At 40.4% G+C, this 18,373-nt stretch overlaps 1 protein-coding gene across 1 annotated transcript in view; it reads left to right on the forward strand.

Annotated features, from left to right (window-relative positions):
• The window catches only part of LOC121559208 (fibronectin), a 44,134-nt gene that overhangs the window by 4,147 nt on the left and 21,614 nt on the right, over positions 1 to 18,373 (forward strand). The window contains exon 2 of the mRNA XM_045215040.1: positions 878 to 1,147. Within this exon, the coding sequence (XP_045070975.1) occupies positions 922 to 1,147 (226 nt within the window). The 5' untranslated portion in view covers positions 878 to 921. The remainder of the gene's footprint in view (positions 1 to 877; positions 1,148 to 18,373) is intronic.

An 18,373-nucleotide genomic window follows, 5' to 3' on the forward strand; every position in this document is an offset into this window, starting at 1 on the left:
TTACTCTATTACAAAATCCTTACAATTAACTTCAGTTTGTGGAGATGGAGACTGAATTGGAAACATATGCTTAAAGTACTTTGCTTCCTCTTTCACAATTATCATTTGGTGAATCATGAATGACACCGTCATTTGTAAAATGTTGATGTGTATTATCTATGTTTAAGATGTAAAATTTATTTGGTGCATTTTCTCCATATTCCATCCAGTTTGCTTTATTTTTTATAATGAGAAAAGTTTTACACTTGATCTTTCTTGAATAAGTTCCTTAATTTCTTTTTGTTTTTACTCTAACTTAATCTGTGCCTCTTAGTTCAAAAAATTATCTGTACGGCTATTTCCTCTACTTCCTTTGTTAATATGAACTATTTTGACCTAAATTGTTTTAGTTTTAGAGATGAGTATTGAATTGGATGGCCTCTAAAGGCACATTTTAAGTGTCCCATATAATAAGGGGATCTGCTGTACCTATATTATGTCGGGGGAAAAAGTCAGTTATAAATGATTCTGTCTTGGTTAAAAACAAGATGTCATCCAGGAGGCTTCCAATATCCTCACATAAATGTTGTAAGGGTAATATTCCACCCGCTAAAACCTCCCCATCCTAAGTTAGATTGTCGTCCCAGTGACTGGCTGACCACCCCTGTACACATGGATCCTAGGGCCTTTGAGAGATAGGGGCCCATCCTTTAAAAGAGCACATGGTGCCACTTAAAGTACAAAACCAGATCCGCAGCTAACAGCATTTCTAACTGACCTTTGTTTTTAGCTCATTTCTTCTCATATCAACAGCAAGCCCCCCCTTCTCATTTTCAACTACTATTCTACTTGTTCTTGTATATTTCTGTAGCACTGACAATAATGCATTTCCCCCTAGTACTTCCTGCTCCAGACCAGCTGAATATTGATTGGGTAAGCACCATGTCGGCTGCTGTGAGCTGGAGCAAGCCACCAGGATTGGACCAAACCCAGCATCGTTACCAGATCTCCTACCACTGTCCAGGGACAGAACCACACATCATTACCACATCTTCACACAGCATCACTCTCTCTGACCTGCAACCTGCTACTGAATACTCAGTCACTGTCTGCACTGTGCTGGAAAATGGAAAGCGAAGTCAACTGGTGTCAACAACCCTCACCACAGGTAAGGAAGTACCCTACTTAAGTATTATGTCTGGTGTCAAATTTTAGCGAAATGACTCTAATGTAAATGAACTAATCATAGTGGATGTGTCAGCATGGGATGTAAAGGTACAGTATCTTCCCTGATGAGAAATATATGATGGTGAATTCCCCAGATCTCATAATGGAGTTTGGTGCTGAAATCAAGAAATGTTTTGGTCACACTTTATTTGGATATACCATCTGTAGATGCTCTACAAATGGTCATAATATCTGTCAATAAGAAACTGCTTCTAAGGTTACGGTTTGATTTAGAATAAGGGTAAGGATTGACTTTAGGGATAGGATGATGGGTTAGGCGATAGCAGTGGAGGCTGCTGAGGGGAGGACGGCTCATAATAATGGCTGGAATGTAGTCAATGGAATGATATCAACCACAGGGAAACCACATGTTTGTGTTTGATAACATTCCATTGACCACATTCCAGCCATTATTATGAGCCGTCCTCCCCTCAACAGCCTCCACTGGTAGAATGACAGAATTATTACCCAAGTTTTTAATTACCGGTTGTTTATTTGGGAAGATACATAAAGTGATCTGTGCATTTGAACAAAAGCAGAAATACACCTATTTAACTTTTGCATGTAAAAAATAAATGAATGAATGACCACTGCTGCACATGCTGCCACTGTTTTCATTACCAAAACGTTATATTTTTAGAACAAGCAGCATGCAGTGCATCCGTAACACAAGCACACGTATAAAATAGATAAGTACAAAATAAAAAAAGAAGAAATATAGAAAAATAATTAAAGCGCAGTGGTAAATTAAGAGTAGCGAGGCTATATAGAGCTATATACAGGGGGCACAGGTTAGTCAAGGTAATTGAGGTAATATGTACATATAGGTAGAGGTAAAGTGACTATGCATAGATAATAAACAGAGAGTAGCAGCAGCGTAAAAGAGGGAGGGACGGACGGACAATGCAAAATAGTCCGGGTAGCCATTTGATTAGCTGTTCAGGAGTCTCATGGCTTGGGGGTAGAAGCTGTTAAAAAGTCTTTTGGAGCTAGACTTGGCTCTCCGGTACCGCTTGCCGTGAGGTAGAAGAGAGAACAGTCTATGACTAGGGTGGCTGGAGTCTTTGACCATTTTTAGGGCCTTCCTCTGACACCGCCAGGTATTGAGGTCCTGGATGGCAGGAAGCTTGGCCCCAGTGATGTACTAGGCTGTACGCACTACACTCTGATCTAACTGGGGATAGAATAATGTCAAACATGATACGTTCACCAGTAGGTTTAGTTAGACTTGATTGGCATACGAGCTAGCAATCTAGCTACCACGGTAGAAAATGTCCACTAGCTAGCATCTAATAACAGGGGAAACAAAAAAGTGTTGTGAATTGGCACAAAAGCCATGTTTGTTTTGTCCTACCAGATCCACAAGAAGGTTCTAGATAGTATTTCTCTGTCCTTTTGACTGATGATGGATGTCCGGTTCAGGTCCCAGGCTCCCAATGACTGTCATGATTATTTATAAGTTAATTGCAATTTGCTCTTTAGCGCCATCTGCTCAGTAATAATAATAATATGCCATTTAGCAGATGCTTTTATCCAAAGCGACTTACAGTCATGCGTGCATACATTTTTTTGTGTATGGGTGGTCCCGGGGATCGAACCCACTACCCTGGCGTTACAAGCGCCGTGCTCTACCAGCTGAGCTACAGAGGACCACATAGTACTGATAGACGGGTTGGTTGTTTAGCAACAAAAACGATGCACGTGCAACCATGTGGCAATACAGAGGAGGTTGGCTTAGATTGTTGAAAACATAAATACATTTGCACAATGACCACTTGTTGTCTCTCAAATACATCGTTACGGATGATGGTTAGCTAGCTAGCGAATATAAGCCATATTTACTTTGACATGAAATCAGTCAAAACACCTCAAAACAAGACATGGTATCAATAACAAGATAAAACAAGCTGAAACAAGACACTTATTATTCCCCATATGGCAGTTTGTTGTCATTCTTGCCAGCAATCTGGCCATCCAGAAACACAACAGGCTGACTTCTGCCCCATGGAAGCGCAAACATCGTTTTCATGACGTAGTCAGCCAACCCATCTATAGAGCTAGAAGACCTGCGCTTTTATTTAAACGCCCCCAGGACGGTCTATTTTATTCTGTGCTGTGAAAATCATGTTATGAAGTCCTGCAATCTCATTGTTGCAGTCCACCCCCAATAGCAAGCAATGTAATAGCTGGCAATGCAATCCAAGCGCTGGGCAGCAGGCTGAACGCCCAGAGCTGAACAGCTTGTTTATTATAATTTTTTTACAGTAAAATTAACGACATTTTAAACAACCCTTGAATTATCCACCTCATTTTCTAACGTTGCTATCGGCACAGACAAACAACGGAAGTGATGGATTTAACTTCCGCTCTTCCCTACTGCAGCGCGCCGGTGGCAAACTTGACAGAGTAAATTATTTGGAGTCAATTATAGAGTATAAAAGTCAAGTAAACAAGTGCAAGTTTATGTGTCATTTTTTTATTGCTAATGTTTTATACACACCATGTACATATCCAGTCAATTTACATAGCGAAATAAAATAAAGTTGATCAGATAAGGAAATGTAGGTACCCTACACCAGGACTTGCCAAACCTTCAATCTGGCCCCCCTTCCAGCAGGGGAATATCCCAAACAGCCTACCACGTCTATGGGCACAAACACTCTTCATGACACAAACTGTTCACACCCCTCTGTTTGGTAGAGAGAACATTTTGCAGGTTTAAAGCTTTTTTCCTGCAATTCTACACATTTTGTCATGGGGTGCAGAGAAACTTTCTTGGCTTGTGTGGTTTACCATATATACCGGGGTATTTGGAAATAAACACAGGATGTTTTTTCAATACTGTCAATGCCCTTCACTATTTCTTATACGTTTTTCAATAAATTGTAATATTTGTAGATACTTTTTAAGTAAATATCAAATTTTATTTGTCACATAGGTGTTTAGCAGATGTTATAGCGGGTGTAGCAAAATGCTTGTGCTTCTAGCTCCGACAGTGCAGTAATATCTAACAAGTAATATCTAACAATTTCACAACATATACCCAATACACACAAATCTAAGTAAGGAATGGGATTTAAGAATATATATACATATATGGACAAGCAATGACAGAGCGGTATGGACTAAGATACAGTAGAATATTATAGAATAGAATACAGTATATACATATGAGATGAGTAGTGCAAGACATGTAAACATTATTAAAGTGACTAGTGTTCCATTTCTTAAAGTGGCCAGTGATTTCAATAGGCAGCAGTAGCCTCTAATGTGCTCGTGATGGCTATTTAACAGTCTGATGGCCTTGAGATAGAAGCTGTTTTTCATTCTCTCTGTCCCAGCTGTGATGCACCTGTACTGACCTCGCCTTCTGGATGATAGCGGGATGAATAGGCAGTGGCTCGGGTGGTTGATGTCCTTGATGATCTTTTTGGCCTTTCTGTGACATTGGGTGTTGTATGTGTCTTGGAGGGCGGGTAGTTTGCCCCTGTGGGTGCTAGGCCGAATTCCTTCAGCCTCCTGAGGTTGAAGAGGCTCTGTTGCGCTTTCTTCACCACACTGTCTGCGTGGGTGGACCATTTCAGTTTGCCGGTGATGTGTACGCCAAGGAACTTTAAGCTTTCCACCTTCTCCACTGTGGTCCCGTTGATGTGGATAGGGGGGTGCACCCTCTGCTGTTTCCTGAAGTCCACGATCATCTCCTTCGTTTTGTTGACGTTGAGTGAGAGGTTATTTTCCTGGCACCACACTCCCAGAGCCCTCACCTCCTCCCTGTAGGCTGTCTCGTCATTGTTGGTAATCAAGCCTACTACTGTTGTGTCGTCTGCAAACTTGATGATTGAGTTGGAGGCGTGCAACTTGTGCAATACGTTACGAGATAAAGCAGATCACTTACTTAATTTCACCTGTCACATTATTTTACATTATGAAGCTTACCGTAGTTCTCCAGAACAATTGAACAAGTCACGTGTTTTTTTGTAAATGGTACAATGGGTGAAAGCGGGAGCAGGACAGGGGTCGTGTTTTATATTGAAAGTCAAGTGTTTATTTGCTTCAATAGAGTGTTCAGGGACGTGCAACTACAGTTAAAGTCGGAAGTTTACATACACTTAGGTTGGAGTCATTAAAACTCGCTTTTCAACCACTCCACACATTTCTTGCTGACAAACTATAGTTTTGGTAAGTCTGTTAGGACATCTACTTTGTGCATGACACAAGTAATTTTTCCAACAATTGTTTACAGACAGATTATTTCACTTATAATTCACCCTATCACAATTCCAGTCACAATTCCAGTGGGTCAGAAGTTTACATACACTAAGTTGACTGTGCCTTTAAACAGCTTGGAAGATTCCAGAAAATTATGTCATGGCTTTAGAAGCTTCTGAAAGGCTAATTGACATCATTTGAGTCAATTGGAGGTGTACCTGTGGATGTATTTCAAGGCCTACCTTCAAACTCAGTGCCTCTTTGCTTGACATCATGGGAAAATCAAAATAAATCAGCCAATTTTTTTGTAGACCTCCACAAGTCTGGTTCATCCTTGGGAGCAATTTCCAAACGCCTGAAGGTACCACGTTCATCTGTACAAACAATAGTACGCAAGTATAAACACCATGGGACCAGGCAGCCATCATACCGCCAGGAAGGAGACGCGTTCTGTCTCCTAGAGATGAACGAACTTTGGTGCGAAAAGTGCAAATCAATCCCAGAACAACAGCAAAGGACCTTGTGAAGATGCTGGAGGAAACAGGTACAAAAGTATCTATATCCACAGTAAAACAAGTCCTATATCGACATAACCTGAAAGGCTGCTCAGCAAGGAAGAAGCCACTGCTCCAAAAGCGCCATAAAAAAGCCAGACTATGGTTTGCAACTGCACATGGGGACAAAGATCGTACTTTTTGGAGAAATGTCCTCTGGTCTGATGAAACAAAAATAGAACTGTTTGGGCATTATGACCATCGTTATGTTTGGAGGAAAAAGGGTGTGCCTTGCAAGCCGAAGAACACCATCCCAACCGTGAAGCACGGGGGTGGCAGCATCATGCTGTGGGGGTGCTTTGCTGCAGGAGGGACTAGTGCACATCACAAAATAGATGGCATCATGAGGAAGGAAAATTGTGTGAACATATTGAAGCAACATCTCAAGACATCAGTCAGGAAGTTAAAGCTTGGTCGCAAATGCGTGTTCCAAATGAACAATGACCCCAAGCATACTTCCAAAGTTGTGGCAAAATGGCTTAAGGACAACAAAGTCAAGGTATTGGAGTGGCAATCACAAAGCCCTGACCTTAATCCTATAGAAAATGTGTGGGCAGAACTGAAAAAAAAAAAAAGCGTGTGCGAGCAAGGAGGCCTACAAACCTGACTCAGTTACACCAGCTCTGTCAGGAGGAATGGGCCAAAATTCACCCAACTTATTGTGGGAAGCTTGTGGAAGGCTACCCGAAACGTTTGACCCAAGTTAAACACCTTAAAGGCAAGGCTTCCAAATACTAATTGAGTGTATGTAAACTTCTGACCCACTGGGAATGTGATGAAATAAATAAAAGCTGAAATGAATCATTCTCTCTACTATTATTCTGACATTTTACATTCTTAAAATAAAGTGGTGATCCTAACTGACCTAAGACAGGGAATTTTACTAGGATTAAATGTCAGGAATTGTGAAAAACAGAGTTTAAATGTATTTGGCTAAGGTGTATGTAAACTTCCGACTTCAACTGTATAGTTTTCCTTAACAGAAAATATATTAATGCAACACATTCGGCAGAATATAGCTTCATTTTCATCAGATGACAATATAAGTGCAACGCTATTTGGCTGGAAACCACACAAGTAAATTAGTTTACAATGAAAAAGCAAGGTCTTTTTTTGCTAAAAGATGCTTGGCCATCATATTTCTAATGTTTTTGTTATAGAAAGAACGTAACCAGCTACATTTCCTAATGTTTTGCTTAGAGTTAATTTAAAATATTACCTGAGAAAAGAAAAGTACCAAAGGAAAAAAAAGCTAAACATAAGTCAGAGCGCTGTCTGATGATAGAATGTCTGCTCTGCTGTTAGTGAATTATCTGAGTGGAGAAGTGCAGTTGAAGCACCTTGTTTTTTTCTCCTCTCAGTTCTTGGCCTCTTCTCCTCCCCCATCTTCGCTGAGCAGGCATCCTCGGTGCCCTAGACTCCAGACAGATGTACATATGCTGCTTCAGAGCAGACAAGCATGCATCAAAACCTTGTTCATTTGCACAATGTCTCTCGTTCACATTCGCTTGTAAATGTCCAAACTCACCAAAAATGACATTAAGTAGCGCCTACCTATTTACCCTGAACATTTAATTAAACGCAACATGTAAAGTGTTGGTCCAATGTTTCATGAGCTGAAATAAAAGATCCCAGAAATGTTCCATACACACAAAAAGCTTATTTCAGTCAAATTAGTTTACATCCCTGTTAGTGAGCATTTCTCATTTGCCAAGATAATCCATCCACCTGACAGGTGTGGCATATCAAGAACAAATGTGCAGTTTTGTCACACAACACAATGCCACAGATGTCTCAAGTTGTGGGAGCCTGCAATTGGCATTCTGACTGTCCACCAGAGCTGTTGCCAGATAATTTAATATTTATTTTTCTACCATAAGCCACCTTCAACATTGTTTTAGAGAATTTGTCAGTACGTCCAACCGGTCTCACAACCGCAGACCACGTGTATGGTGTCGTGTGGGCAAGCGTATTGCTGATGACAACGTTGTGAACATGGTTCCCCAAGGTGACAGTGGGGTTATGGTATGGGCAGGCATAAGCTACGGACAACAAGCACAATTTCATTTTATCTATGGCAATTTGAATGCACAGAGATCCTGAAGCCCATTGTCGTGCCATTCATCCGCCGCTATCACCTCATGTTTCAACATGATAATTCACGGCCCGATGTAGCAAGGATCTGTACACAATCACTGGAAGCTGAAAATGTCCCAGTTCTTCCATGGCCTGCATAGTCACCAGACATGTCACCCGTTGTACGGCAGCATATTCCAGTTTCCGCCAATGTCCAGCAACTTCACACAGCCATTGAAGAGGAGTGGGACAACATTCCACAGGTCGCGATCAACAACCTGATCAACTCTATCCGAAGGAGATGTGTCGCGCTGCATGAGGCAAATGGTAGTCATACCAGATACTGACCTGTTTTCTGATCCACGCCACTACCTTTTTCAAGGTATCTGTGACCAACAAATGCATCTGTTTTCCCAGTCATGTGAAATTTGTATTTGTATTTATTAGGGATACCCATTAGCTGTTACCAAAGCAGGAGCTACGCTTCCTGGGGTCCAAACAAATTAAAGCACTTACATTACATATAAAACAAAATATAAAACAGTAAATCACAACATTACACCACTACATATCTACAATACAAAATGTTTAATACCACCATACAGCAATATCACAATGTGAGCATATGCATGTGTCTATACCTTTTTGTGTGTGTCTCTTCACAGTCCCTGTTGTTCCATAAGGTGTAATTCTTACCTGTTTAAAAAAAAAAACTGATTCTACTGCTTGCATCAGTTACCTGATGTGGAATAGAGTTCCATGTAGTCATGGCTCTATGTAGTACTGTGCGCCTCCGATAGTATGTTCTGGACTCGGGGACTGTGAAGAGACCTCTGGTGGCATGTCTTGTGGGGTATGCATGGGTGTCCGAGTTGTGTGCCAGTATTCCAAAAAGACAGCTCGGTACATTCAGCTTGTCGACACCTCTTACAAAAACAAGCAGTGATGAAGTCAATCTCTCTTCCACTCTGAGCCTGGAGAGACTGACATACATGTCTTTAATGTTAGCTCTCGGTGTACTTTTAAGGGCCAGCCATGCTGCCCTGTTCTGAGCCAACTGCAATTTTCCCAAGTCCCTCTTTGTGGCACCTGACCACACTACTGAACAGTAGTCTAGGTGAGACAAAACTAGGGCCTGTAGGACCTGCCTTGTTGATAGTGTTGTTAAGAAGGCAGAGCAGTGCTTAATTATGGACATACTTCTCCACATCTTAGCTACTGTTGTATCAATATGCTTTGACCATACAATCCAGGGTTACTCCAAGCAGTTTAGTCACCTCAACTTGCTCAATTTCCACATTATTAATCACAAGATGTAGTTGAGGTTTAGGGTTTAGTGAATGATTTGACCCAAATACAATGCCTTTAGTTTTGGAAATATTCAGGAATAACTTATTCCTTGCCACCCATTCCGAAACTAACTGCAACTCTTTGCTAAGTGTTGCAGTTATTTCAGTTGCTGTAGTAGCTGATGTGTATAGTGTCGAGTCATCCGCATACATAGACACACTGGTTTTACTCAAAGCCAGTGGCATGTCGTTAGTAAAGATGGAAAAAAGCAAGGGGCCTAGACAGCTGCCCTGGGGAATTCCTGATTCTACCTGGATTATGTTTGAGAGGCTTCCATTAAAGAACACCCTTTGTGTTCTGTTAGACAAGTAACTCTTTATCCACATTATAGCAGGGGGTGTAAATCCACAGATTAGGGCCTAATTCATTTATTTAAATTGACCGATTTCCTTATATGAACTGTAACTCAGTATATGAACTGTAACTCAGTAAATTCTTTGAAAGATTTGCATGTTGCATTTTATTTTTCTTCAGTACATTTTATCCTTCACTGTGCGTTAATGCAAGAACTGCGAGTACAGTATTTGTTTCCTGACAAAGCTAATATTTTAGTCATATTTCCGTCATTGTACAGCATTTTATACACTTGTTTTTATGCTAGCTAAGAAACGGACACATTTGCCTGTCACAAAGTGAATCACTCATATTGATTAGGGAGGAAATCAAATAATTTATTGATCGCATACACATAGTTCGCAGATGTTATTGCGGGTGTAGCAAAATGCTTGTTTTCCTAGCTCCAACAGTGCAGTAATATCTAACAATTCACAACAGTACATGCAAATCTAAAAGTAAAATAATGGAGTTAAAAACATTATGGGCATAATAATGTAAGAAAAAAAACAAAATACTGCAAAGTTGCTTAGGAGCTAGAAACAGAGCTGCCATGTCTATCGGCGCCATATCTCAGAAATAAATCATGACTGGAGTCCTTTTAAGTGTGAACTAAATCAAGAACTGCTGGTAATATTTGAACACCGCCTATTACAAGATTTCCGTTCTATTCAGAATACATTTGAGACATAACCAATTTGATCCCTGTATTCAGCATTCATGCAAACACAAAAAGACATGGAGTCTTTAATCTGAATACAGTGATTAAAGACTCCATAAAAAAAAGAGTGCATCTAACAGCAGCTAATGAAATAAGATGGAAGACAGAGGAGATGACACAGTAATAGAATAGCTAGTGATAGAATATGATGGTGGCACGGAACAGGAGAGGAAGAGAAAGAATAAGGAAGGAAGAAGGAAACACTTCAGTGTATTAACATACCACATATTCCTGAACAAGGTTTTCTGGGTCTTCATCCATATACACACACACTCCCTTTTATGATGCATTCTCGTCTGACATCTATATTGCTATTCTAAGAAAAGAGAAGAAGGATTTTTTAAAATGTATGTCTCATTTTTAAGTCAACTTTTGGTGTAGAGCCCATATGAATGTGTCTTTTGAAGCATAAGGAATTCTTACATCAGCCAAAGATGCAATGATTGATATGAGTCTTCTGCCCAGCTGTCCTCCTCTTCTTTGGAACAACTTGAGCAGGTTATCTGAGTGTATATCAAGTTGAGAAAGACATTTGGACTGAAGTGGGGTTGTGGTGATTCTCTTAAACTCAGCATTGACCTGAAAATAGTAATTAAACAAATTAGAGTAAAAACTGCAGAAAGGGAAATAGACTTGAGATGATCACACAAGCAGCAAACTAGAGGGTTCTCTATAGGGAGAGAAATAACTAGGCAGCACAAATGGTGATAACTCTGAATAAGGCTCAGTTATGTGGCAAGCTGAGGGAATCTTCTACCTACACCAACAAATCCCAGATAACATAGCCATGCTTGTCTTATTGTTGATCTATTGGGTAACTTACCTCAATTACTTCAAATAGCGCAGGCCATCTTGCCATGAAGTCCTCTACCATGGGTGCGTCACGGACAACTTCATGTCTCCTGTATGCAAACGTCTTCTCCATTTTGAACTTCACTGTCTCTCTGTTGTTCCTTTTCTTCACATCGGACAGTAGAGCTTTCCGCATGTCCTCGAGGCTCTCTTCTGTTTCTCCTGAGGGATATGTGGGGCAAAAGTTCCCTTTTGCTCTCTTTGCCTTTTTAACACCGTGCTTCAAGGAGTTTAACATCACCTCTGGACAATCCAGTCTTCTCAGGCGAGTGCGGTAGTTTGCCAGTTTTGTATTTCAAACTGTTTTTTTCCGTCCACCACATCAAGTGAAGGAACACTTCTCAGTCAAACATGGATGCTTCTTGATTAGACTGTGCAACCTTTTCCATCTCTCCATTAGTGGCATAAACTTCATACTGGACAATTTCTTGCAACAAGCCATTGAGTAAGTCTGACTTCAATTTAGGCTCTGGAACAAGTAGAGTGCCACTTTCAAGGTAAGCTGAATTGGCCTGCTGAAGTTTTATCCCAGCATCATGGGAGAATCGAGGCACACAGAACAAAGCAGGTGAAGAGGACCGTGAGCTAGTAGACTCTGGAGAAGACAGTATGTCAGTGTCAACTGAGCCACTGGATAGTGTTGAGTCATCGATGTGGCGATGATTGAAGGCGGAGGTTGTCGGGAGTGGGTTGTTGATACTGCTGGAGGTTTCAGCACAGTGAATTGTGGAGGTCTCTGACATGTCAATAACTTTAAGAGTAGCTTTGTCCTCTACTTCTGCCATTGAGGTCAGGTTAAAGAACTCATTACCAAAAATAGGGTCCATGAACTGAAGTCTGAAGTTGCCGTGAAGTTTCTTTACATCGTTCAAAAGGTCAGTCACAGATTCGGGTAGTCCACAAGGGAATGTCAGTCTCTGGCAGCTGCCATCAATCAGGATGATCTTCATGATTGCAGGAGTTGACATCATCTTGCTTCTTAGTCTGCAAGAAGACAGACCAGAACGACAGTGAAGGATTATTCTACATGGTCCATAAAATTGTAATTATATTTGAAAGTTGTAAGAAATATAGGCAGGCATGCATATTAATTGATATTCAACCAGTATATGCTAAACATACTTAACCTCTTATTGGATAAGCCATTTCAAAGTCACCATGTGTCTGATCCAATGATGTACTCAACCAGTGGATAACTGTCTGCCAGTTCACTTAGTGCCACTAGAGTGACATCTCTTGTGGGAGCAGGACTAAGTTCAAAGGCTCTATACTGTTCTCTGTACCAACCACACAGTTCCTTGACCATGAAAAACACACTCTCATTCAAAATGCAAATTTAAACAATTTCACCATAATCTGGTAATCCACCTGCTAATTTATGGTCAACTATCATTCCCTTCCTGTAGGTTATTCCTTTACTTGTCACACACTTGGAAAGATAAACCTCAGGTGTGTCAGTGTACTTCTGTCTAATGGCTTCAGCTATTTCATTTTTGAGTAAATCCACTGGGAGAGTGGAGACAGTTGAGACCTCAGGTTCAGACTTGCTAAGATATGGAGAGTTTAACTGGTAAGCAATCATCATCTGATGCTTGGAGGCTAATGAAAGAGGCACATTTTTGAAGCACCTTGTGTGTCTGATAACTTGCTTAAAAAAAGCTATGTTTGGCCTCAAACCGCATTGTCCATAGCCTTACAAGAGGACCGAAAAATGTAATAATCTGGAGGTAGTGTTCCAGATAAGGATGCTTCGGTAGAAGCTTAACGCCAGGGAACAGCTCTTAGTATCTATGCCTGTGCTCAATTATTTTGATTTCTAGATAAGAAATAGAGTCATCACTATGCACAGGGGCAACCACAACAACAAGCTCAATGATGTCTTTCAGGTCCATAAGGACAAGCCATGCTGGCTCATCTTCAGGTACAAGGGGGCCGATCAAAAATGGGAACAACCTTAGCAAGCACCAGTTTTCATGAACGTTTCCACCCACTGTTTTTCTACTGGACACATGAGGTCTGTTTTTGTCCTGTCTGACCACTTGTAGGGGAAATTCAGAATAGCTTTAGTTAGGTCATTCAATGTAAAAAGTCATCTTGATAAAAGTAATGCTAAGCAGTGAGACAGCTCGTTTGGAACAATACCTGTGAAAATTAGATAAGTTGCTTGTGAAAACAGTCTTTCTTCACCCCAGAAATGTTTGTACAATTGTCTTGAGCTTGTTTGACATGAGTCTCATTAAGTTTTTTTGTTCTCAAGCTGAAAGCACTAGATGCAACTTCATGTAACTGAATATCACAACTCTTTCCTGTGCAAAACCTGCAATAGTACTCCCCTGAGAAACTCTCAATGAAACCAGCTATGCCGTGAGCTCCCAGATTGTCAGCCACTACACTCTGTACTGTACCTTTTGACAGATACACCTAGTAGAGGGGTATAAGCACCAAGTTCCTCCAGAGTTCATAGATCCCCTAGAAGAGGTTCTAAAACCATAACCATATGTTTTAACATCATTGCTCTTGCACAGAACCGCTAAATACATGGATGATGAAGAGGAATGAGACCCGTGGGGCAAGTTAGCTAACACTCAGTAAACAGCATGATAAAGAGGAATGAGACCCGTGGGGCAAGTAGCTTGTATTTCTTCCGTGAAGTGCCAAGGGGATTACACGTTTCCAAGTCGTCCACATAAAGACCTAAGAGTTATCTTAGCTCTTCTCCAGAGAGAAAACAGTTTTCCTTAAAATGTGAACCATCTTTGTTGGACTTGTATTGATATTACGGTCCAATATTAATGTCCTGCTGTCCCCAATAACTTTCAACTACTTTATCAACAATGTCTCTTCTACTTAAAAGCTTCTGTAATGACTTCAGTATTGGGACATACTGGAAAGTGTGTCTCTTTTTAGCGTTGAGTATGTACTCAATTGGCTCCACAACACTGAAGTTCTCCTTGTAATACTGCTTACACTGATAAGCAGTGCTAAGACGACCACCTTTTTCAATAGACTTTTGCACAGGATTACCAGAACAAACTGCAACAGCAATTTCTTTAATGGTCGATTCATCCACTTGGAGGTTATGTTGACGAAAGACACCACTAACAAAGTCACTAGATAAAGGGACAGGGGTGGAAGAAATCAAATGATGGAGCTCCCTTAACCCTCCCGTTGTCCTAGGGTCAAAATGACCCGCCACTGTGTTGAACCAACTTTATTAAATTTTTATATTTTTTGGATCATTTGTGAGAAGGAGGCAGTGATACTTTCTTTAAAGAGCTTGGCACATTGACCAAATGCTCTAATTTCAGTAGAGAAGCTGCAAATATTTCCTCCATATTAGTTGCTAAGCCTTTAGCTGTACAATAGAAATCAGAAGAAGCATTGGCATCATAAACAAACTGTTCTTCCTGACTATTTGAAGTGATTCATCCGCTGATGGTGAAGATACTCTAGTAGTTGTGACTACTCCAGGTTTAAGGTCCAACCATGTGTGAGAGCAGTGTTTGCTATTTTTGTGAGATTTAAAGGTACCATTTAATGTTTGTCTGAAAATTACAGGCTACAAACATACAAGTTATAGTTTCATTACTCCTGAGATGGCTGTTGATGTGTACAAAATAATCATTTTCTGATGCTAAATCATTACAAGCACATAGATGACAACTGAATATTGCCACGTATGTGAGAGTTTTAGTAACCTCTGTTGAGTGGACTTTACTTTGGTGCACAATTAAGGCATTCCAGGTCTTAAATGCGCATGGACAGTCAACGTATGTACATGGGTAACGGACAGTATGGCCGTAATGTGGGTGCTTTAACTTGTAATGATGCAAAAGTTGGGACCTACTTGACACCATTTATGAACACCCCTTACATTTCCACATTCAAACAACACTGAAAAAAGAGAACAGAAATACCGTAAGACCTAAAGACTGACATTCAAGGCAAAAAAACATTGGTTATTAAAACAACCTCTGATAACAGTACTCACCAACACTGTATAGCCTTTGAATGGTTAGACAAAGCATCACAAATGTAAATCAGGCAAACGTCATGGACCTGTAAATATACATTCTGTTCATGAAATTATACTTTTTTTCATTATGAAATGTTTGATTCAATTATCTATTACATTTTATATTTACATTTTAGTCATTTAGCAGATGCTCTTATCCAGAGCGACTTACAGGTAGTGAGTGCATACATTATTATTTTTTTATTATTAATTTTTTATTTTCATACCCCCCGTGGGAATCGAACCCACAACCCTGGCGTTACAAACACCATGCTCTACCAACTGAGCTACATCCCTGCCAGCCATTCCCTCCCCTACCCTGGACGAATTGTGCGCCGCCCCATGGGTCTCCAGGTCGCGGCCGGCTACGACAGAGCCTGGATTCGAACCAGGATCTCTAGTGGCACAGCTAGCACTGCAATGCAGTGCCTTAGACCAGTGCGCCACTCGGGAGGCCACTATTGATTTCTGCATGCATCCACTCATATGCACATACGTTGAAGGATTTTTTTATTTTGTCAAATAATTGTACATTTATTGATAAATGAACAGCCATAATATAAATTAACACTGTTGAAGTGCTAAAATGAACTCCACATCCCATTTCAATAAGTCTGTATGTCACCTTTGCACCACATTTTACAACATGGAGGCAGCCATGGGCAAACTGTTAAACTGCCTGAAAGCACCAATCTCATGGGATTAGGTGTATAATCATTAGATCTTAAATATGTAATGAAAAGCATTTTTTTTTAAATGTCTGTTTTGATGCAAATACATGAACTTTTACAATTGAACTTTCACATCACAATAAAAAAATGGCGCACTAAATGCTGCTGCAAAGTGATTGCAGACGATGTTGTGCACAAGCACCAAAGCATTAGTTAGCTAGCAAGTTAGCTAGCATGTTAGCTAGCTCAAGCGGTGTACACTCTTCAGCAAACTTTAATTAGTTCTTGGCTTAGTAAATTCGAAGTTCTTGACCAATAGGTAAATATCATGGGGTTTTGCCAACTAACTTTTCTCCAATCACAGCCATTTATACTCTTTAACTGTTTTAAAATCACCATTGGCCTCGTGCTGAAATCCCTAAGCAGTTTCCTTCCTCTCCGTCAACTGAGTTAGGAAGGATGCCAGTATCTTTATAGTGACTGGGTGTATTGATACACCATCCAAAGTGTAATTAATAACTTATCCATGCTAAAAGGGAAATGTAATGTCAGCTTTTTATTTTTACCCATCTACCAATAGGTGCCCTTCTCTGCAAAGCATTGGGAAAACCTCCCTGTTCTTTGTAGTTGAATCTGTGTTTGAAATGTAATGCACGACCTTAAAGATAATTATATGTGTGGGGTACAGAGATTAGGTAGTCATTCAAAAATCACGTTAAACACTATAATTGTAGCAAGTATTAACTCCGGGAGGTGGAGACTTATCCAATTATGATATTTCTGTTATTTCTATTTTGTATACATTTGGACCATTTTCTGTAACATTCTTTCACTTTGTCAATGTGGACTAGGTTGTGTAGATCTGTAAGAACAATCTAATTGATTCCCTTTTTAGATTTAATTTAAAAGTTGCACTATGCAGAAATCTCTCCACCATTTATTTCATGCTAAAACTCTAATAGTTTGCCTAATTTCAGTTTGTGACAAATAAAGCTACTATAGTGTAGATAATTATTGTACCATCTAAACCGCTTCCATAACCAAAAATATTGCATTTTCAGCTCTTTGAAGATTACAAAACCTACAGTAAAAGACGCAAAAACTAAACTTAAGCACGGGAAGATTAGAAATAGTGCACATAGAACAGATCTACTGCTTCTTAGACTTCCTTTCAAGTAGACTGATGAATCGATAACTCACATTTCTATGTGAATTTAGTTGGGTCGCCCAAAAAGTTATATATTAGCAATTTAAGGCAGCAAAATGTTCAAAACAAGTTCAAGGGGGTGTATACACTTTCTATAGGCATATGTATAAAGTGCCATCGGAAAGTATTCAGACCCCTTGGCTTTTTCCACCTTTTGTTACGTTACAGCCTTATTCTAAAATGTATTAAATATTATTATTTATCAGCAATCTACACACAATACCCCATAATGACAAAGCGAAAACAGGTTTTTAGAAATATTTGCAAATTTATTAAAAATAAAAAACAGAATTACCTTATTGACATAGGTATTCAGACCCTTTGCTATTAGACTCGAAATTGAGCTCAGGTGCATCCTGTTTCCATTGATGGTCCTTGAGATGTTTCTACAACTTGATTGGACTCCACCTGTGGTAAATTCAATTGATTGGACATGATTTGGAAAGGCACACACCTGTCTATATAAGGTCCCTCAGTTGACAGTACATGTAAGAGCAAAAATCAAGCCGTGAGGTCGAAGGAATTGTCTGTAGAGCTCCGAGACTGATTGTGTCGAGGCACAGATCTGGGGAAGGGTACCAAAAAATGTCTGCAACATTGAAGGTCCATAAGAACACAGTGGCCTCCATCATTCTTAAATGGAAGAAGTTTGGAACCACCAAGACTCTTCCTAGAGATGGCCGCCCAGCCAAACTGATCAATCGGAGGAGAAAGGCCTTGGTCAGGGAGGTGACCAAGAAACCGACGGTCACTCTGACAGAGCTCTAGAGTTCCTCTGTGGAGATCGGTTCTCCAATCAGAAGGACAACCAACTCTGCAGCACTCCACCAATCAGGCCTTTATGGTTGAGTGGCCAGACGGAAGCCACTCCTCAGTAAAAGGCACATGACAGCCCACTTTGAGTTTGCCAAAAGGGGCCTAAAGACTCTCAGACCATGAAAAACAAGATTCTCTGGTCTGATGAAACCAAGATTGAACTCTTTGGCCTGAATGCCAAGCGCCATGTCTGGAGGAACCTGGCACCATCGCTACAGTGAAGCATGGTGGTGGCAGCATCATGCTGTGGGATGTTTTTCAGCGGCAGGGACTGGGAGACTAGTCAGGATCGAGGCAAAGATGAACTGAGCAAAGTACAGAGAGATCCTTGATGAAAACCTGCTCCAGAGCACTCAGGACCTC

The sequence above is a fragment of the Coregonus clupeaformis genome, unplaced genomic scaffold, assembly GCF_020615455.1.
Source record: "Coregonus clupeaformis isolate EN_2021a unplaced genomic scaffold, ASM2061545v1 scaf0357, whole genome shotgun sequence".
Classification (NCBI taxonomy): Eukaryota; Metazoa; Chordata; class Actinopteri; order Salmoniformes; family Salmonidae; genus Coregonus; species Coregonus clupeaformis.